A 22,548-nucleotide genomic window follows, 5' to 3' on the forward strand; every position below is an offset into this window, starting at 1 on the left:
AAACAGCAGTTTGCTTGGTAAATCTTCACTGGGATGACTCGCCGAGGACGTCATACGTCACTCCATCACACCGCCCCACGTTCACTTTCTCGTGGGCCTGTCGGGCGTCCTACAATTCGCAATCGCGTGGCTCCGGCGCTCGACAACCTTTACGCTGCTCTATTCTTAAGCTGCTGATGCAGTGCAGTACGAACGCGCCCCACCCGCTCACCTACCTTGAGTCTTTTAAGTTCGTGGTGCCTTCACTAGGGAAAACGTCGTTCGCGTGGTCATTCTAACTATTAACGCGATAGCGTTAAGGAGCTCGTGTCGCAGAAAAGCCGGTGTCGTCGGCGTCGGTGTCGGCTTCGGCGTCCGCGGCGTTGGCCGTGAGCGATAAATCACGGCAGGCACTTCATAAAAAATTGGAGGACGCTTAAGCTTCGCCTTCAAGAGTTGAACGCGACAGCGTTCCCGTCGACCCGCCAAAGGGTGTAAGACAATGGGCTACGGCGCAGAGACTACGCGCCCCGCATCGGACGCGGTGAGCGTCGAGCAACGCAGCGTTCGGCGCGACAACAAAATGTGCGCCTGAGCAAGCGACGCACGCCTGAGCCTTAGAAACAGCTCGTTTCTAAGGCAACACCGCGTTCACTAGAGGCGCTTTTGTACCGCTTTGAAGCATCGAACTCGTGGCTCAGTGGTAACGTCTCCGTCTCACACTCCGGAGACCCTGGTTCGATTCCCACCCAGCCCATCTTGGAAGTTGCTTTTTATTTATGAAGTGCCTGCCGTGATTTATCGCTCACAGCCAACGCCGCGGACGCCGACGCCGACACCGACGACACCGGCTTTTCTGCGACACGAGCTCCTTAACGCTATCGCGTTAATAAAAAGCAACTTCCAAGATAAGCTGGGTGGGAATCGAACCAGGGTCTCCGGAGTGTGAGACGGAGACGTTACCACTGAGCCACGAGTTTTTTTTTTCTTTATTGCCGGTCGTTGGCCCGGATAAAAATTTCACATTCACAAATAATCAAAAGGCACACTCACAATATGTTGAAAACAACCGCAGAACTTGCGCGGCTGCGCTTGTGCTAAAATTCCCTTATCGCCAATAATAATTCCACTCGTGGCAACCACTCTGGGATGCACTCCAGCAACTTTTGTTCCTCTACAAAGTTCCGTATGCTTTCTTTGAAATACTGGCGAGCCGCTCTTGCATCGAGATCGGCATGCCTTACCGCAATTCTACATTTCCAAATGCTATGCAGGGCCATAAGCATGATCACATCGAATGGCGTACCATCATCACTTTCTATTGGCAAGTAGCGAATCCCATACGCATCTAGGGGGAAATCCTTTTTGATTGTGCGCTGGAGCACATCCCAGAGGAAAACGGCATCCCAACAATGCAGAAAAACATGTTCAATTGTCTCCTCCTGCCTGCAAATTGTACAATGAGTGCCCCAAGGAACAAAGAAACCTCTTTCAGCCAGCCACGGTTTGACGGTCAGCGTTCCGGAGTGCAATTCAAAAAGAACGTCTTAGCGCCTGACGGTACTAGCATCGCCTTAACGCGCTTCAGAACATTGTGCCCATGGCTAGCTCTGTAGAGAGACCGATATAAAGGCACGGGAAGAACAACATCACACAGGTCCCTGTACAGTTTTTTCCGGTTAACGTCACTCAAATATTGAAGTGAAAAACGCGCTGACAAAAACCTGCATGAAGCCACAACTTCACGTAGAAAACCATAAACAGCCCCTGGCAAACTGCCCGCTGAGACAACCATTTCGGGCAAGTGCTTGCCCAGGCGAAGTTGGCAGACAGTGTATAAAAAAGGGTTTTTTACATCCCTGAAGAAAAAGAACGATTGACTACCTGTCTCAAAAACAAATGTGACAATCCAAGTCCTCCATTTCGAACTCGAAGAAACAAATTGGTGCGACTTGATCTCTCCCAAGACGATGCCCACACAAACACTGCGAACACCCGGTGAATTTTTTGGATGTTTACCATTGAGCAATGCAAGACTTGGAGGAAATACCAAAGTTTGCTGACTAAAAATATGTTGCAAATTGTGGCTCTGGAAAACATAGACCAATTTCAGCCATTCCATTTGTTTACTGTGTCCCGCAGCTTATCCACTTCACTCCTCCAGTACGACTCACTGTCTTTGTAGCACTGAAGGGGAACACCCAAGTATTTCACCGGAGTCGTAACGAAACTCATGTTGGCAAAAGTGTCTGGGGTCGCCCGCCAATCCCCGTGCCAGAATCCCAGGCACTTACCCCAGTTTACCGCGCTGCCGCTCACAGCACAAAAACTTTTAACACATTTGACAGCCTGTGTTATACTGTCCAAATCAGTGCAGAACACAGCAATATCGTCTGCATAAGCCAACAGGCGGACTTCGACCTCGTGCAGTTTAAACCCGCGGACACAGTCATTCTCCATGACACTCAAACAAAACGACTCTATATACAAGCAAAACAGCAGCGGCGAGAGAGGGCAGCCCTGACGCACCGACCGCTTAACTTGGATTCGCGCTCCCACCACCTTGTTGACAATGAGCCGCGTCGAGCAGTCCCGGTACGCCATGGCAACCCCTTCCCTAATTATTCTACCCAAATTCACATAATCTAGTATGCACAAAAGTATGTCATGAGGCACCCGGTCAAACGCTTTCTCGAGATCAATTTGGAGCATTGCCACTCGTGCACCCATGGCATCGCAACATTCGAGGATACTGCGTGCTACGTGTATGTTTGAGAAGATAGTTCGGCCTTTAATGCCACACGTTTGATGCGGCCCCACAAGCTTCGCAATGACAGTCTGCAACCTCTTTGCTAAGATTTTCATCATTATCTTATAGTCTCCGTTAGTGAGACAAATTGGGCGGTAAGAAGTTACTCTTCGCAATGCAACGGGATCTTCTGACTTGGGTATAAGAATAGTGTGGGAAGATGAGAAGGACGGGGGTAGTACTTTGAGCTGGAATGCTTCGTTATATACATCCGCTAAGGCTGGTGAGATCGCACCTTTGAAATATTTATAAAAGGCTGAGGTTAGACCATCAGGGCCAGGGGACTTCCCCGGATGCATACTTTCAATAGCACTTTTCACTTCCTCTTCCGAAATTGGTTCCTCCAATGTTTCTTTCGTACTTTCATCTAGCCTTGGCATCAACGACAAAAAGTCCTTTTTAAAACGATCAATGTCGACTGCGCAGTAAGCGAATAAACCACTATAGTGCTCGAAAAAAGCACGCTCGATATCTTCTGCTGCGTCGCTAACTTTTCCGCAATATTCGATTTCCGCTATCTGATTGCGGCGCGCATGCCACTTTTCTGAGCCTAACGCTCTTTTCGACGGTACTTCTCCCATTATCAGCCTTTCAGCCCTTGCCCGCACCACAGCACCGCGGTATCTTTCGATATCGAACTGCTCTATTTTATGTTTCAGTGCGCGAATATCGTCCATGAACATGCCGGGCATCCTACCTTCCTCACTGATCAATTTTTCTAAATTCCTGCGCATCTGTTTTTCTTCTGCTCCCTTTTCTCTGCATATAGCGCTCGCACGCTCTAAAGCCTTGATTTTAACCGCCTGCTTGAAGTTCTCCCATTTTTCACCAGATGTCGTGTTATCAACAGCATTCATTTCTTCAAATTGCTTCGTTACATCCGCTGTAAACATTTCATCACTTAGTAATTTCGAATTAAATTTCCATAGTTGCCACTCAAAGCCCTTTTTCTTTTCTTTCGTGCTTGCTACTAAAAAGCTGACCAAACAGTGATCACTGAATGAAAGTGCGCTGACGTGGTACTCCTTACAAAGGGGTATCAAATCAAGGCTCACATACACTCTGTCAAGACGGGCGTGGCTGGCTGCCTGAAAGTGGGTGTACTGCGTAACCCTCCCACCACCGAGACACTCAGCCACGTCTTCCAAACCATCGTCCCTTATCATATCGCTTAGGGCAATGGTGCTTGCATCCTTGTACGGTCGGGCGCTAGTTTTATCACGGGCTGAAAGAACACAGTTAAAATCACCGGCAATAATGAGGAGCCTATTACACTGGGTATACTGTTTTAGCTGATCGAAAAATCTGCGTCTTTCCTCAGCGACAGTCTGCGCGTACAAACAAATAACACGCCATTCCAATGACGATAATAAAAAATCGCACACAATAAGCCGACCTGACGGGCATGACGTCACAGCTTCTACTTTTGCTCCAAGACTATGTCGGATGAACAAAGCGCACCCGGAAGAAGTTCCCACAGCATGGCTCACTATAACACAGTATCGAGCTAAAAATTGACGCACCATGCCCCCGGTTTCGTCGTCGCCCTCAACTTTCGTCTCCTGTACTGCTAGAATGTCCAGGTCATGTTCGGTAACTAGTCTATACAGTTGACTTTGCTTCCTCCTTGAGGCAAGCCCACGTACGTTTAAAGTGGCCACACGAAATGACCTATCCATAGACATCATTGCGAGGCGGTGAGAACCCGGGGGCATGACGCTCACCTCACTACTGCGCGTTTTTCCTGGGTGCCTTGACACGGTGCAGTCCTCAGGGAGGCAAAGGCGGCGTTTCCGCCGTCTTGCGCTCCGTCGAAGTGTTCGGCCGAAGCCGATGGGAAAGACGCCGCACGGGAGTAGTTTTCGCAGGCGGCTCGTCCGTTGCGAGGGCGCTGGGCCCCTTCTCCTTTTCGCCTGCTTCGTGGGGCCGCTTTGCGGTCGCACTGGCACTGTCGTTATCGATGCCTGTCATCGGCACTGCCTCGGGAGTAGACTCTACAGCTCCGCCGGAAAAAGTGTGGCCGGTACTACTTGGAGCAGCTTTCCTACTCCGGTCCTCCACGGCTTCATGCAGAAGCCCGGCTTCGGGCTTCCCTGGAGCTTCAAGGAGGGCGTCCTGTGGAGTGTTCGGGGTACCCTCTTGAGTAGTCGGGTTTTGGCACACTCCTGCTGTTTCCTCGGAGTCTGCCTCATCCATAAGGTGGTCCAATGCATCGTTTGCCTGGACTGGTCCGGTCACGCTGGCGTACGTCTTTGGGCAATCCGCGTCCTCATGGCCGAAGCGGCGACAACGACTGCAGCGAGGTACTTTGCAGTCCCGACGTATGTGCCCGGTGCTCTTGCAGCGCAGACAGAGTGGAGCGCGGCCTGGAACAACGACGAGAGTCAGCTCTCCGGCTATCTTGAGCTGGTGTGGAATGTCTTCGACTTTGACGTCGCCATGCAATTGCAGTCCAACTGAGCGAGTCGTCGAGCCCTTTTCAGTGACGTCTTGCACACGCCACTTCTCCCGCGTCACCTCCAACACTTTCCCGTAGGGTGCCAGGGCCACACGAATGTCTTCGTCGGTCACGCCGTGCAGCAACCAGTGTAGCTTTAAGCGAACCTCTCGGTTGTTTGGATCGATGAGCAAACATGGGCGATCTTTTACCTTCACGTTGACAGCGGTGAGCAATTTCTGAGCGGCGTCAGCACTCGTCATTGTTACAGCCCACACGTGGTTCATCTGATACGCCCCCAACGCCAAAACGTCGGGGAGCGCACCTAGATTGGCCAAAGTGTCCCGGTAGTCTTCGACACGGTAGGGCCGAGCTCTTGGGTCGCTGTGCATGAAAACGGTGTTCGCGACGATGCGTCCGGATGGCAGATTGGGCAGAATAACCTGATAATCTTCGGCAGTAGAAGCAAAAAACCTGTTACCGCGGCCCGCCTGGGCCGCCGAAACCGCTCCATGGGAGCAAGCCATCCCGCGTCCGTTTCGCTTGAAAGCGAAACGGACGCGGGTTGACTGAGCCACGAGTTCGATGCTTCAAAGCGGTACAAAAGCGCCTCTAGTGAACGCGGTGTTGCCTTAGAAACGAGCTGTTTAAGGCTCAGGCGTGCGTCGCTTGCTCAGGCGCACATTTCGTTGTCGCGCCGAACGCTGCGTTGCTCGACGCTCACCGCGTCCGATGCGGGGCGCGTAGTCGCTGCGCCCTAGCCCATTCTCTTACACCCCTTGGCGGGTCGACGGGAACGCTGTCGCGTTCCACTCTTGAAGGCGAAGCTTAAGCGTCCTCCAATTTTTGTCTAATGTCTTTTATACTGCCCGAACATGATCAAGTATGTTTCATTACTCTTTGTAACTCGTTTATTTTCGTCATTTTATGATATGGGGGTGTTCACGTGAACATTGAATATTTCAACTATAATGTACAACTGTTTTGGAGTGTACTTATATATTGACTTTATTTGTTCTATGGTTCCGTTGTTGTACTTGCACAACCCCTTTTTATTTTTTTTTAAACTGCATTTTTACTTGATTACTGTAAATTTGCCTTTGAACGTACGAATCGTAATACCGCTGTCATGTACGTGGGCCTTTAGGTATTTTCAAGTGGTGTTACTGCCGCTTTTCGCCTAAGGGACCCCCAACTGTCGTTGGAAATAAAGATTTAGATTGATTGATTGATTGATTGATTGATTGATTGATTGATTGATTGATTGATTGATTATTCCGCTTTCAGTAGTAGCACCAAAACCTACACAGGCCGACTGAAAGGCCCCAATCGTTCAGTCTTCCTTTCATCCTGTATGTGTGAGTGCCTCGAGCTATAGACCCTCAAGCTTCGTCATTGTTCTGCGTTTCGTAGCAAAAGTAGTGGCCCAGCACCTGAAAAGGGTACAGGAGAGGCTTGGCGATCCCCGGGCCTATGGGCATCGCGTTGTCCAGGTACCAGACTGCGGCGACGATGAAGCAGTCGCACATAAATCCCACGAACACGATCTCGGCCAGCGTCACGTTGTCCGGCGTGGCGGCACGGTCGGCGAAGTTGGACCAGTTTGCTCCGTAAGTCACTGGAACGCGTGCAGAGTTCTTTAGTCTGGCGCACATCAGTGCGACGTGACTTTAGGTGTCAAGTGTCGGTTCGACAGAAACCTTTAAACCGATTCGCGCGGACGAGTATAGCGCATCGGCTCTTTATCGTTATCGCAGAAACGTTTAGCAGCGTAGCTCTGCTTTTAAAGGCAGATGTAACGAGCGTTTCACGAATAGCGTCCAAAATGTCTTGAAAACAGGAATGATGAGATAACTGAATAAATTATTGTTCCCTGCTCTTACCACAGAGACATAACGGAAACTGACTCCGTATAGTCTTTAGACAAAAAATTGTGCAAGTCAGACAAAATAACCTTTTTAAGCAAACGAGACCGGCGTTTATTCTCAATGGAAGACAGGAAGGCCACCAACACAGTACCTCAGAACCGTTTCTATAGAAACGCAAAAAAATTAATAGTGCTATTTTTTACAGCGTAATGAATTCCGGATAATTTCACACAGAAAAACGAAACTGAAAAGTTCTAGGGCGCCAAATTGCACGTCCGTTGTAGACGCCCATGAGTGATGTGTTTGCTTATTCACAGCTTGGCAAGCATCGAGCGAGCGTTCCAATCAAGCCGCAATCTGGGTTACTTCATGCTCGCCCGCTGAGGCGCAGTCAAGTGGCATCAATTGCATGACTTTCTTTATTAAAAAAAAGTGAGTCTAATCTGCACTATTACAGTTTCATTTATTTTACCGTATTATATTTAAATGCATGACTCGATGGTAAAATCAATCAAGATGAAATAAATTATCTCGTCTTTCCTTCTTTAAAGGCATTTCGGATGCATTTTGTGAAACGCACGGTTTACTTTCCCTCCTCCCGTTTGAATCAGCGCCAACCATTACTTATGGAACTGGCACGGGATCACTATTTTCCACGCGTACAATTTCTTCTGGGTCGGAAGACCGGTGCAAACCAAATTGGTGCGGTGTGCAACACGGCTTTCTAGTGCACAATGCGCTTTTGTATTACTACTTATACTTATTACTTATAGGGAAATAATTTGAACATGAACGCGCTCGCTTGGTTCGGATGATCAGATTGTGCCACTTTGCGTAATCAAGTTAGTGAGTCACTGGCGCATGATGATGATGGTGATGTGCTGATGGTGGTGATCACGGTTATTGCCATCCCATTTAAAACTGGGCGGTCGCAAATAGTCCACTAGCCAGCTTTGATTTTATACGGTTTTACTACATCTGTCGTTATCTAGTCTTCTGCCTATATCAGCTCGATCTTGACTTTCGTATTTAAAACCTCTATTGCAATAACTTCGGTTCTATCAATCTCTTCCCTGCTTTTTTTCCCACGAATACTGCAATCGCCTCTCAATCATCTCTGCTACTGACCAGTTTAATCCTTTCTTCATCTTTGCATCAGCGTGCTACTGAAAGGTGGACTCTACCTGCGGGTCAGTCAGTGTCTTGGCATTCTATTACGAGGTGCCGAGTCATTTCCGGGCCTTTCTGCAGCACGCACATGTCTCATCATGCGTCGCATATTTGCTAGTATGGTATTGTCCTTAGGCAGCCAGCTCGGGCATCAGTTAGCATGGCATTCTCCTTTGCATTATGATAGATTTTCGCTGCCAATTTCTTTCTTGCCGCTTTTGTAAATCTCCATGGTCTTTTTTCATTTGAATTCTTTTCATCCAATTTATGGTCTCTGTAGGTCTCATTTTCTTTTAATAACTTTTGGTTTTCTATTTGTCCTTTCAATTACCCTGTCGAGAACCGTGGCGTCTGCAGTAATTTGAGGCACTGTGCAAGCCGTTATTTTTTATGTCAAGTAAATAAGTAACAATTAATTATACTTTCTACAAGCTCTCGGCACTGATGAAGTGCGAGCGCCACAATGTTCCCGGATGCATTTCAGCCAATTTCAGCCAACGACAATTTCAGCCAACCGCTGGTTGCGCAACAAAAAAATTTGCACCAAAGAAGGTATATCGAACATTGTCGACCCCTGCCTAGGTCACTCAGCCTTTCTTTTCAACAACGGGGGCCTCTTCCTGCTTGGTGAAAAAACACAGTGGTGCTTGCATCAGTGTGCTTCTTTTTACAGTAACTGTGTACATTTATTTGCGGAGCTTATTAAACAAGCGGAAGTAAGCAAAAGCCTGCGTTTCGAGATACGATAGAAATTACGTAACTAAATAAGTACGACTATCGCACTATAACCGACTATCGTGCGCTAACGCTCGGCCGCGCCCGTCCACGTAGGAGTAACGTTTTGGCCACATTTTTATAAGTCTCGTAGCAGTCGGGTGTCGCTAATTTTTATTAGTTTTGAACACTCGCTCAAGTAGCTTCGAATCATGCGAAGCTTGAGGTGAGACCAGAAGTACGCTTGCCAGCGCGCGCTAACTTCCGGCTGCTCCTGGCTAGACGCTTTGCCAGCCTTCGTTTCTTTTTGAGCTCTTGCGCTAAATGCGCGGCTTGGGTGTGGCTACTATCCGTCGGTCAAGCTGGTGCAGGACAAATCTGGTCCACACCAAATAACACGGCCAGACTGTAGTTAGAAACTGTAGTTGGCCGCTACAGCTTCTGCAGCGTTGCGTTGATAACGCGGCCGCCGCGAGATGTCACACGAGCGCGCTCGCTGAGCTCACTGCGGCTCGCTAAAGACAACAGCGTGCTGTGATTGGCATCTGTGAGTGACGTGACTCAAGGCCCGAGTGCCAGCATTCCACTAACACGCCTTCTGGGACGCTACAACGTAAAGCTATTCCAGACTTTTCGATTCCAATTCTGCTATTAGCCCTCCACGATTGGTAAAAAAAAAAAAAAAAAAAATTCGAGCCACCACCCATTGCGCCAGTCTGTCACGCGACGTCACGAAAACTGTGAAAACGCCCCATCTGATATGTGCACGCTTATTATGCGCGATTAGACCGAACAAAACAAAAAATAATTATTTCTGGTTATAGGCCTTTTTTCACCATTAGCGAAAAAGGGCGTCGTTTGAGAAATTGCTATTGGTCAAACTTTTCCGGTTACACCCACTTTACCTGTCTGCCACGCGACCTCACAAAACCACTATAACTCACACGTAAAAGGGACGTGTACGCATCAAAGATGCATTAATATGCCGAACAAAACAAAGTTTTTCTGAATAGCCGGAGACTGCCCCGTTCCAAAAGGAATAGAACATGGCTGCCCGATCGCTGTGGCACTGGATACTCGCAGCTGCCGGGGAGCATGCGTTTATTTGCGTATAGTAAAAGATTTCGCGGGGACCTGTAAGGTTTTCAAGACCTTTCGGCACGTACACGGCATGGCTCTACCAACTATACTTTGCTGTAGATTAATTTTAACAGATTTTTTAACGTTCTGCTGCACGCCGCCGCGATTTTCGACCAGCCACCGCAAGCTCAGTAATGGCAAGCGAATTAATCGCAGACGCCGGTACCACACTCCCCCATCCCGCTATCTACTTTCACTGCGCTGGCTCGGACCAATCGAAACTCTCTCCACTTGAGCGTGCTCTTCGCCTTTTCTAAGGCAATTAGATAAGAAAAACTTCTCAATGTAGGCAATGCTACTCGCTTTGAAAGCAAAAGAAAGTGACGTCCTATAAACGAGAAGCGCGTTTGATTGGGTTTTTCAAACTGTGGGTTACCGCCCAATGCTTGCGTCAGTGGCTGCGTAAATTTGACTTCAGGAAATTGGAATAAAAACACATTGGAATAGTTTCACGTCATGGGGCCCCTGCTTCCCGAGTTGCACACACTCTAGAGGTGTTGCCATCGTGGTCGAAGATCGTTACATTAGGAATCCTTTCAACGCAAATCCGGAGGAGTGCGGCATCCACCGCTTAGCCGATGTGCACGTTGCCGACGTATTCGCAGCAGGGAGCATAAAGATGAAATTTGTTATACCCCAGAAATTTTGCGATAGTCGTAGGGATAAGTGGGAAAGGAAATGTGCCCCTCATGTCAATCGGTGCGAGAATAACCGGGCGTAGCTATCTAGTACACTGTAACACAACAAAGTGATGAGACACCGTGAACTCAACCCTAAGCTGAGGAACAACCTCTAAGTTTGGCGCGTCGTAGGCTACAAAATTGGAAGTAGTGACGTCTATGTGAACAGCCAAAATCAAAATGAAACCGGCGACGTTCAGTAAGCGGAGCGTAGTAGGCACGCCTCATCCAGCGTTGCCTTCGCAGTGCAATGTATTGAAAAAGGTCCGGGAGCACAGCGAAGGGGATCACAGGCGATCTTTGATTGCGAATAACTCCGCTTCTGCTGAAAGCACTGAAATATATTTTGCTGCAAAGTATTCCTGAAATAGTATGTTTTAATGTAAAACACATTTCTCGAGTTCGATCAAAAGGAAATCAGGGGCCATATAACGTAAAGCTATACCAATATGTTTTTATTCCAATCTCCTGACGTGTAATTTGCGTAACCGCCGACGCAAGCATCGGGCGGTCATCCACAGGGTTGTCTGAACAGACCAATGAATAGCTCTCCTCGTTCATAGGAGGTCACTTTTGTTTGCTTGAAAAACGAATAACATTGCCTACACTGAGCAGCTTGCCTTGTCTAATTGGCTGACAAGTGGTGAGGAGCGCACTCGAGTGGAGAGGGATTCGATGGGGCTGAGCCACTGCACTGAAAATCGATAACCGGATGAAGAAAGTGGTGCCGGCGTCTGCGATTGGTACGCTTTCCCTTACTTAGCTTTAGTTGACTGGTAGAAAATCGCGGCGGCATGCAACGGAAGGTCAAGAGTGCCGCTAAAACGGATCCTCAGCAAATAAGAGTTGGCAGAGCGAGGTCGTAAACGTGCCGAAAGTGCTCGAAAACGTTACACGGCCACGCAAAAAAAAATGTCTTGTACGAAAATAAACCGATGCTCTCCGGCAGGTGCGAGTAGCCAGTGCCTGAGCGATCGGCGGCAGACATCTTTTATTCCTTTCGGAACGGGGCAACTTGCGGCTATTCAGAAGAAACTTCAATTTTGTTCGGCATATTACTGCATCTTTAACGCGTACACGTGACTTTGCCGCGGTGAGTTATCGCGGTTTTGTGGCGTCTTCTGACAGGCAGGTGAAGCGGATGCAGCCCGAAAGCTTTCTACCAATAGCTGAGGGCTACTGGCGAAAAGGCGTCGAATCAGAAAACCATTTTTCTTTTGTTCGGTCAAATCATGCATAATCAGCGTCTACACGTGAGATATCGTGGTTTTCGTGACGTCGCGTGATAGACAGGTGAAGTGGGGGAGGTCCAAAAAAGTTTTTGACCAATCGCGGAGCGCCGATTGCAGAAATGGAATGGAAAAGTTTGGAATAGTTTTACGTTATAGCGCCCCAGGGCGCCTTTAAGGGTCATTCTATCGCAAACGGCTACATTCAATTTTACAAAACCTCGCACGTTTCGGAGTGGAGAAACGCGGCGTGTGCACTAATTCTCACTAATTCACTATACAGACCTTTCTACAAGTTCTCAGGACACACTGTAACATAATTTACACCTTTTAATGTGAAAAAGGGTGTAAATGCGTATGTAACTCGCACCTTTGGGGTGTCAGTTCTATAAATGAGTTATAGACACATCTACACCCTTTTTCACTTTTAAGGGTGTAAATTATTTTACAGTGCAGAGCATAATCGTAGCCACCTCTCGGAATTGCAATGTGAAGTTTACCTTATCGCACATGCTTCAAAGACGCAAGTGAAGGAGTACTACCGTCCTTGTGACTGCGCTTTTAGACTTCAAAGCTGCTCCAGAAGATCTTGCACGTAATTTGGCGCCCAGAATTATTCTTATCTCAATAGCGCTTTAGTTTTCAAAAAGAAGTGCACGCTTTTCAATTTTTGCATCTAATGCAGCATTAGGAAGAAGAAATTTTCGTTGGGCTAGTTGGTCTTGCGTTGTTGAAGAGTAAAATAAGATCAACAATGCGGCAACGCACAGGGGAAGGCTTTCTCTTCCCTTCCTGGGTGCGTTGTCTTTGTGCTGCGCTAATTTTACTTATCAGCAGTGCAGTATTAGTACGCCTATGTCCGGTTACCGAATAGATGTTTACAGGGTGTTCACTAGTTTTCGGGAGCTTCGCATGCAGATGGAGGTCTTAAGCGCTCGCTGTGACTGTCTTCAATACCTTTTTTTCACGGTTACGCAAATTTTACACGAGGACCTGCCGTTGCTTCAGTAGTATCGGTAAGTTGGAACCGCATGGGGCGTTTTTCGCCAGCGAAAACGCGACGCGGCGGCAAACGTCTGTGCCAGCGCCGACGTGAGGGAATCCGCATAAAGAGTGCGAAGCGGCAAAATAGCTATGCGTGCTTTCGTGGTATGTTCACGATACTGCAGACACTATCGACGGAGTTCAGTGGGTCTTCCCCGCTCGTGATGACGGGGGAGCCTTTCGACGAACGCTGATGCTAGCCTATGTGTATGAAGGCTTTCGTAGTGATGTGTGCAGGATAACACCATGTGTTGGTTTTGCAGAGTTGCAACCTACGCCTCACGTGACTGGACTCTTCACCCTCATTGGTGAAAGCGCACTGTGGCATTGCGGTGCGAGTTCCTACCCCGACAGAAACCTGCGCCGATGGATCTCCGCGCACGCGGGTGCCAAACAGGCACCCATGCTCCATCACCCCGGGCCAAAACACTGGAAGAAATGGCACTGTGCGCTTCCAGCTGTGTGCGTAACCATAATTTAGGAAGTTGCGAGAAGGGGTACACGTGCCATCTCAGGGCGTCAGGTAGTTGCGGAAGCGACGTGCAAAGCTGCTCCTCACCGAACTTCTCGAAGCGCTCCAGCACGCGGAAGCTCCAGTGCAGGCTCATGCCAGGGAAGACGGCCGTCGCAAGCTTGTGGCTGCGCTTGATGAAGTGGTAGCCCTGGCCATCGGCATTCTCGAGCGCCAGGAACGGCATGAGGCAGCTGAAGGTCCAGTACAATAGGGCGGCGGCTACTGCTGTGTGTGCTGCGCCGTAACAAATGGGAGACTGTGTCAAAAAGGAGGGGACGAGAAGCGCAAAATCTTACAGGTTCTTCTTAGGTGCATTTCTACTGGGCACACTGCCGTATAATCAATCGCCAGGCGTGCTCTGGCGCAACACGGAGTTTTCCCGCAGTCCATCATAGCCGAGATCTCTTCTTCACCGAGTACCCCTTTGCAGTATACGTACTCGCCGTGATGGATCAGTAGTGTGGCTGTGGAGTAGCGCTGCTGAGTACAAGGTGGCAGAATCGGTGCCCCGATGCTGCCGCCGTTTTTTGATAGATGCGAAGTGTAAGAAATGCTCGGATGCTAGAACTCAAAGTTGTACTGCTCAACAAGATTGCCTTATCCAGGTAAATACAGTATAGCGTAGTCCGAAACTGGTTACAAGTAGGCGAAGCAGGGCACCCGCGTGGAAGATGCACTCACGGCTCGAGAAGAACATGGAGAGCAGCGTGGCGTGCATGAGACACGAGCTGCAGAAGCACATCAGTATGCAGAACACCAGCAGCGGGTCGCTGAACTGGATGAAGGCCCGACCTTCCTCGTTCCGCTTGACGCACAGGAACAGCAGCATCAGGGTCACGATGACCAGGTGCATGAAGAAGCCGTTGATGTAATGGCTAACCCAGTAGACCCAGTCGTTGAGGCCCATCACACGCAGCATCTCTTTCATACCTGAACGGAAGGGTGGCAGCCGCATAGTGGTGCGGAACTTACTTCGTGAAAAAAAAATGATAGTCAAATATTGTGGAAACCAGAGGACACTGGACATACGCTCTGACCAAGCCCCAAACTTTCAAGTTCTTTCCGTGCAGTGCGGACCAGTGTGTTACAGGAACCTCTATTATTGAGCCAATGTTAGCGATCGCCTTTCTCGTTGGCTAATTTACTGCACTTGCGCGCTTTTCTTACTCTGATACTATAGACGCACTGTAATTACTTTCGTAGAAATATGGCTTAGATCTGGTGACGTTATTTCCCGTACTACTCTGTTCAACGTAGAGCTGTAGCAATGGTGAAGCACCCCCGCCTCCCCCGCCAGTATATATATAGTGGGCTCCATCTTGAACAAGTACACAATGACCGACTCACTCTTCCTATTAATAATCCGAAATAGCATGCCATCTTTAGAATGCCAAAGAAGTGCAAGTCAGCTGAGCTTCCTGCACAACTGTCATTCAGGCAATATAAAGATATATACACAAAATTGCGCACGACAGCACAATGCTAGGACAAGAAGGCATACGCATGAAGGGCCCTCGATCCAATTTTCACAAGGACGGATGCATATAGATACAGCTTTGTGCAGAAAACACTGTCAGACTAGAACACTCTGCCCTCAAGTGTTGATGACGCAAATTACCTCGGACGCGAATTAGAGCGCATATATTGCGATGCTAAACTAAATCATATGCCTTGCGTGCTTTTTTCGTTGTCTGCTTGTTACTTGTACGCCACCTCCTGCATGGACCTCATGGTGGTCCACAGTAAAGGAAAATAAATAAATAAATAAATAAATAAATAAATAAATAAATAAAATAAGAGGACACTTGAGCACCTTTGATAAGTTGTGAATGCGAAAGCATTAATGTCCGCTGAGCGATCCTGGCTAATTATGAACCCCTCGGGCGAGCGAGCACGTTGAGACGCTTGGACAACGCCTTCTATAGATAGCACGAGGCGGTTGCATTTCGATCCGTGAGGTCATGATACCTTGCTTGACTGTCATAGTACCTAACGGCAACGCTACTGAGCAAGCAGCTTTGATTTTGAAGTCACCGCTTTCGACCCGCCAGGCTTGGCCATGGAAATTTGGGTTCAAGCAGCATGATTTCGTAAAGCAAAACGCGCAGGCCTGCTATATAGGAGTCACTGATTTAGCCCTGTTTGTGACACACTCGGGCTTCCGAGCGTAGTTACGTAGGCTCGAAAGTCGCTGCCGCCAACGTTTTTCTTTTGGAATTTATTGTGCTTTTGATTCATTAATTTCTTTCCTTATAACGATTACGGCTGCGAAGTCAGAACACAGGCAAGAGCTTGCGTGGCTCAGGAAGGCAATGATAACACAGGCTTTCTAGAGCGACGGTGACGTGGCGTTGCGGCGCTGGACTCTCTCCTTGCGGAACACTTTGTGCGGCAGCAGATGTTCCGTTTCGCCCTCTCTGCTCCGTCGAGGCTCGCACGTCAAGTGGCTTCGCAGCCAATGGGAATTCACGTTCAGTTTCGCTGCTACACATGCCGGCTTTCTCTCTCAATGGCCATTTGATGCTTTGGCATCAACGAATACCTTACAACCTAATTTGTTTACACACGTTACTATGACTGTTTGTAGCCAACCCGCCTTAAAGCGGATGCGATTAGAAATGTTAATCATTATGATATGTATTATCATCGTCACCATTACCGTCACGTAGCCAAGGAAATAGCTTCGAGACGAGTCCCATTTGGGAATTCGAAATTCAGGCCTTTTGTACGCACCAGTCGCCTTCTCGTCGCTGAGTCGCGCGACAAAGACGGCGAAGGGAACCAGCATGCCGACGCAGAAACGCGTCAGCACGAGCGCGTAGTTCTTGGTGTCCTTGTGCTCGATGTGGGCCGGGTACGGGAAGCGCTGCAGCTCCACGCGCTGCAGCCGGCTCATGGTGCGATTGCGCAGCAGCGCCTGGTACTCGATGTGGCGCTGCTGCAGCGCGCCCATGATCGGCAGCAGCGTGTTCATCTCGGGAAATCGTCCTTCTGACGACGGTCCCTCCGGCTGCGACAACAAGCGCTGAGGATAGTCGACCTGCGAATCGCGAGAAGCGCCGCAAAGTTCGAGAACGGCTCACGGAGTGAATTCACGGGTTTTACGCTACAGGGAATGTTTGCAGGATTTAGACTTAGATGAAATGGGCCATTCGTCCAGCTATTCCTACTGTTTATTTGTTTGATGGGGTTCGTTTCTTTGGTTTGCAGGGCTTTTCTAGAGCGCAGCTCTTAGGTGCCCGTTCCTAAGGCGAGCGTCGGCGTAACCGAGCGAACGAGAACAGCGAAAGATGAAAGAGCCAACGCAGAGCGCAGCGGCGGATGAAAGACGCGAAGACGAAAGCGGACGATGAGGGTGCAGCGTGACGATGAGGCGGAAAGCGGAGGAGGAGCGTATGGCTAAATAGTGAGAATAGATACGTAGCGAGGCGACGATGGTTACGAGATGGCGCCAAAGTAGCGCGCGTCCTTTAGGAGGTCGGGCTGCGGCGGCAGCTGTAAATCGCGCCCACGCGTCACCCACGCGCTGGCTCTCGCGATCTCGAGATTGACGAGACAGTCGCGCGACACTTCGCTCTGTTTGCAACAGGCAGCATGAGACGAATGTTTAGCGCCAGCCAATATATCGCGAAATGAAAGCACGTACAGAGCCGCGCTTAAGTTTGGCCTTAGGGAGTATCATAGTCGTCGATACTTTTTTATGCACTAAGCAGCAAATTTGGAGGGGCACGAATTCTCAATTCGTTTAACTTCTACGGCCACAAATTAGGATTCAGTGGCCTGTCATATCTTTTTTCTATCTACCTACAGTATCTCGCGTCGTGTTGACATACTAATGCGATCTATTTATAAATGAAAAGCAAGAGGTTCGAAAGGTGGGCGTGGAGGATCATATCACTGTCGTAATGGCGGAAAAGCAGCAGATGATCGTAAGCCGCTGTCGCATAAATGTCTGATTAGGCTTTGATTTCCTCGCAGTCGAAATGGGGAATCGTACGCAGCCTGGCAGTGCAGAAGTGAGCCATACGAATGAGGTCATGCGAGCAGGCTGCATTTACCAGTGCGGCGACGCTCATCAGTGGAGTGGGGCGGGGAAATATGATCGGATTTCTTGTATTGGTGCGGTGTGGTCCACAAGACGGGTACTGTGGCTTTTGCACTGGCTATTGTGTACGCTCCGTAGTCAGGCTTGTTGTACACATTTCAGAAAATCGTAACTGATTACAAACACAATAGACTATTTCAACGTTACTTTCCTATAGTATACAAACATATTAAACAAGAGAGGGGCCTGGTTCCTTCAGTGGCCATGCTTTGAAACTCCTTACACGTTATTTTCACAGATAGTTTGGTTTCGAAAATTTTTGTTGGTCATCTTTCATTTTCTTTTTTTTTTGTGAAGGCATTAGCAGTGACGCTGAAAACTCGCTCTGTGTGCGCGCCGGCCTGAAGGCTGGTGATGTAACGTACGAAAACCATGCGCATAAGATGGTGGTTACTCAGTGTTGTGATGCTAGTGTCTGTATCCTCTGTGAAGCGCAGCACTTCATTGTTGCTGGTGCTCGGAGATGGACGTCAAGGTTGGGCCGACGAATAGCGGGAAAAAAATTGTTCGTAGCTTACTTCCTGGCGTCAACGTCTGAAGTTGACGCTCAGCCATATTCAGCCATAGTTGAGCTCAGCCATATCAGCGTCGGCTCCATGAGGCGGCCAACATGTGATGGAGCGTTAAGTTCAGATGGGGAAGACAGGCGAATGCGCTTGTCTTCGGCCTCCTACGCAGCGCTGCACTCTACTGTTCCAATCAAATCGGCCACGTCGTGGGTCAGAAAGCGTCACCAGTAACTATGTGCGCTAAAATGTTTTCTAAAACAACTTGTTTAGATTATGGCCGTCAAAAGCGATGCTGGCAGAAGTCGGATACTTCATTGTAGCCCCCAAATGAAGTGAAATGAAATGAAGTTAGAGATACAAATGTTGTTAGACGATCAGTAATGGACACTAGACACAAATAAAAAAAAATGACAATTCCACTCTGTGAAGATACAACAGTTGCCATTTGTTCGTTCAGCATCGCGGGAACTTTCTTCGTCGGTGGTCGTTTCATGCCGGCGCTGTGTACATTCTCGTTGGTGGCTCCCGCCGACGCTCCTCGTACGCATGTTGTTCTTTGGGTGTACGAACTATACGTGTCCGCCCCATGGATAGCGCAGCTGTTTTTAGCGCCGATACCTCTCCTTCTTATATACTGCGATAACCTTGATGTCGCGCTATTTTTCGCGGCGAGCGTTCTAATCTGTTCCGCATTTTGACATCTGCGCCACCGCACTGCACCCGTACGCGATCACACACAAAGCAAACAATAAAACCCAGTGTGTATGGGTTTGTTAGAAATCGCTAAGTCCGTTTCTTATGCCGGACGTCAAGAAAACAAAAAATACGGAAGGTTAGTCATATAGACCTTTCGCTGTAAAAGGACTTAAATAGAATCTATGCAGCCGATATAGAAACTCATCATTCGCTGGCTAGAACGATTTTGACAAATGTAAGCGGTCGCATCAACTGGGAAACCGTATAGTCGCAGGGCGGTGCCCGTCTATCGGTTTCTACACTGTCGCCCGCACTATAATACTGCCAGGATTTTACCACATGTAGAATGTCACACCACTTGTAACCCAGCGTGGAGTATCGCATTCTAACTATGGAGACGGAAGAAAATGCACACAATCTGAAAAATCTGGCGCACTTGCACCAAGATACGTTGCGTCACCCACGAAGACACGGGCATCCGTGTATTGTAGGCAAACATCGTCTGAATTCGGGCAAACAATATTTGTGCTTTAGACTGCTTTCGCTTCTTAACACCTTTTACATTAACAGCGTGAATATTTTTGTTTGTAGATGTCGCGAGCTTAGTATAATACATACCTTCCTTTGAGTAATACATGTCAAGAATGATAATGTAAGCCCAAATTTTATATGTTTCCTTGTGTTTTCATTGCAATCGTTTGTGTAGGCTATATTTAGCTGCTACGAAGACGTCATAAAGATACACAGGTAAATATTTTATCTGCAGTCCTAACGTGTGTATTAGCTACACGCGTGGTGGCCACTAAACTTATTTCTTTTCATTGGCTCCCGCAGTACGCCGTCCCCTTTCTTGAGCGATGTTTGCATGAATGCGATAAGTGTTGCATCGCTTCGCTTTTCTTGCCCATGCATGCTTGTAAACGGCGGTGATGCGCTAGGAAGGCGAATCCCACCGACGCGACAGGAGAAGGTATACTTCCAGACCTAGTAAGCCGTCTCGCGTGGTGCACGTAAACTCTAGCTTGTCGCGTGTCGCATTGAGGGAGAGAGACGGCTGCCGCCATGAGCTATCCACCACTGGCCGTCGGAATGCTGATCACTTGAAAAAAGTTTTTGGCTTGTTTTACACGAGTGCGGATGCGCCATATGTAAACACTGCCGCATACTAATGATATTCCAATATATTCCTTCTAATATTTTCCGCTTCTTCTTCTTAGGCCAGGAAGCTATCTGCGTTCGTAGAATCAGGCAATGGCTCACTCGTTTGGTAAAATATTCGGACCTATAACATACAAATATTCGAGTCTGATTTGACTTCAGTCTTCCGACGTCAACTTTCCGTAATTGCTGACTCGAGAATTGTGCGGTGACCTGCAACGTTGTTTGAACCGCCGAATCAAACGCTCTTTTCGTTTGTAGGAGGTCACTTTTGTTTGATTTCAAAGCGAATAGCATTGCCTGCTTTGGCAGGTTTTCCTTATCTAATTGGCGCACTAGCTACAGGCAAAAAGCACGCATAAGTGGAGATTGTTTTGGGCACCCCGAACTACCGAAGTGAGAGTAAATAAACGGATGAGGAGTGTGGTGCCGGCGTCTGGGATTGGCCCGCTTTCCCTGGCGAAGCTTCCGGCACGCGTCCGGTTAGGAATCGCGACGGCGGGCGACGGAAGGTTAAAAATGCCGCTAAAGCGAATCCTCAGCGAAGAAGGGTTGGCAGAGAATGTCGTATACGTGTCCAAAGCGCTACATGTTTTTATTATATTTTTATTATACGTAAATAAATCAGTTCTCCCCGTCAGTTCTGATTATCCAGTGTCAAAGCGATCGATGGGCAGACGTCTTCTATTTCTTTCGGGACCAGAATGTCTCCGGCTTTTGCGAAAAAAGAATGTTCAGGTTTGTTAGGCATATTAGTCCATCTTTAACGTACGCAGGTCACTTTGACGTGGTGAGTTGTTCGCGGCTTTGTGACGTCCCGTGACAGAAAGGCAACCGGGCGCAGCCCGCAAACTTTTCGCCAATAGCGACAGGCTAATGACAGAAAAGTGTGGAATCAGAAATAATTATATTTCTTTTGTTGGGTCCATTCATGCATAGCGAATATCAGTGTGCGCGGTTTTTGTAACGTCCCATGACAGTCAAACAAAGACTGAAAAATACTTGACCAATCGTGGAAGGCTGATTGCAGAAATAGAAGCTGTTTGGAATAGGTTTACGTTATCGGGGCCCTAGTGAAGAAGACCCATACGCCCATTATCGCCGTACTATAAAGTTTTATAGGTTTGTACCGGAACATGCGCATTTTAATTTCGGAGCCATGATAAGATCATACAGTATTATGCGCACTGGGCCTTTGGGGCACTTGGTTATTTTTTAAAATAGGGATAAATCAATTAGCCAATAAATAAATCGATTTCGTCCTTCGTACTTGGCTGCCCATCGTATTCAGTCCTGCGTTTCTGGAAACCGCAAACTCAAGATCACTTCAACACTCACGCGCACGTCGAATGGCAGGCGGCCTCCGAAGAAGTTGACGTCCAGGCTGTAAGGCACGCTGTCCCTGTCGCCTGGAGCCACGTCCGAGTAGAGCAGCGCCACCGTGTGGACGGGTGTGTCGTTACGGAGACGCATCGCCGTGACGAGTTCCTTCTCGGACGGAAAACCTGCTAAGTTGACCACGCCCAGCTCCACCATGGCTTCGTGCGTCAGCCTCGCCAGGTACCTGTTGGCCACAGGCGCAAAGTACACCTGCGCGCCGGTGGGCAAAGATCAGGTTATTAGAACAATATCACAAAAAAAAGATGTCGCGCAGATCCAACGCTATGCGGGAAGTGCTGTCTTTTAAACGATACTATATTATCGGTTATTGTGGATACCCGATGGCGCCGCATTTGACGCCTATGTGCCAACTCGTGTCTGGCGCTTTTTGTATGCTGCATTTTTTAGGCCGAACATGAAAGCATCGTCGTTTTGTGCAACCATTGCACGGCTGCAAGTCATTCATTCAATTGCAGTTCAGCGCAAGCGCGACAGGGAGACGCTATCGTGCCCGCACAACCAGCTCGGATTCCGAATCTACCAGATGCAGAATTTATCCTGCGAACGCCCTTTGGAAAAACCCGGGGCTGCGCCGCCAGCCCGCGGCGTCCTGTGGAGGAGCATCGGCGAGCGACATGTCCAAACGTGCAACAAAGTTCTAGACAGCCCGGCGCCGTATTTCCTTTCCCCTGGAGGTCACCGCGCGCGGCACTCTTGAAGCGGGTGGCCAGCGCGGTCGCTGGTTGGACCTCTCGGACGACCGTCGAGTGCTGGCTTTGTATTGGGCCGTTTAAGTGGCAGTCGTTTCTCGGGGCTTTATAAGCCCCGACGCCACCGACTGGGAAACCGGATCCACCGAACCACCGTGAGCCGAGTGCCGCTCTCGAGTGGAGTGAGATGTGTCACGCGTTGGAGTCTCGCCGGTCGGCGCCGTGCGGGAAGAGTCGCGTTTGCTGTGAGCCCTCGGCCCCAGTTCCGATCCGATCTTGTCCTGTATGAAAACCTGTATATAAAGTCCCTTTTTGTTATTCTCACCGAGGCCTGACGCGGAGTCTTCGCTACCAACTGGAGAGTCGCCTCAGAGTCGCAACACGAGCTGGCAAACGCTCTGTCAAG

At 48.7% G+C, this 22,548-nt stretch overlaps 1 protein-coding gene across 1 annotated transcript in view; it reads right to left on the minus strand.

The window, feature by feature from the left end:
- The window catches only part of LOC142572828 (phospholipid-transporting ATPase ABCA3-like), a 28,305-nt gene that overhangs the window by 472 nt on the left and 5,285 nt on the right, over window positions 1–22,548 (minus strand). Inside the window, exons 3-7 of the mRNA XM_075682210.1 lie at window positions 21,391–21,642; window positions 16,318–16,624; window positions 14,266–14,514; window positions 13,630–13,818; window positions 6,659–6,843 (exon numbers count right to left, since the gene is read on the minus strand). Coding sequence (XP_075538325.1) covers window positions 6,659–6,843; window positions 13,630–13,818; window positions 14,266–14,514; window positions 16,318–16,624; window positions 21,391–21,642 — 1,182 coding nt within the window. The remainder of the gene's footprint in view (window positions 1–6,658; window positions 6,844–13,629; window positions 13,819–14,265; window positions 14,515–16,317; window positions 16,625–21,390; window positions 21,643–22,548) is intronic.

This window comes from Dermacentor variabilis, chromosome 2 (assembly GCF_050947875.1).
Source record: "Dermacentor variabilis isolate Ectoservices chromosome 2, ASM5094787v1, whole genome shotgun sequence".
Classification (NCBI taxonomy): Eukaryota; Metazoa; Arthropoda; class Arachnida; order Ixodida; family Ixodidae; genus Dermacentor; species Dermacentor variabilis.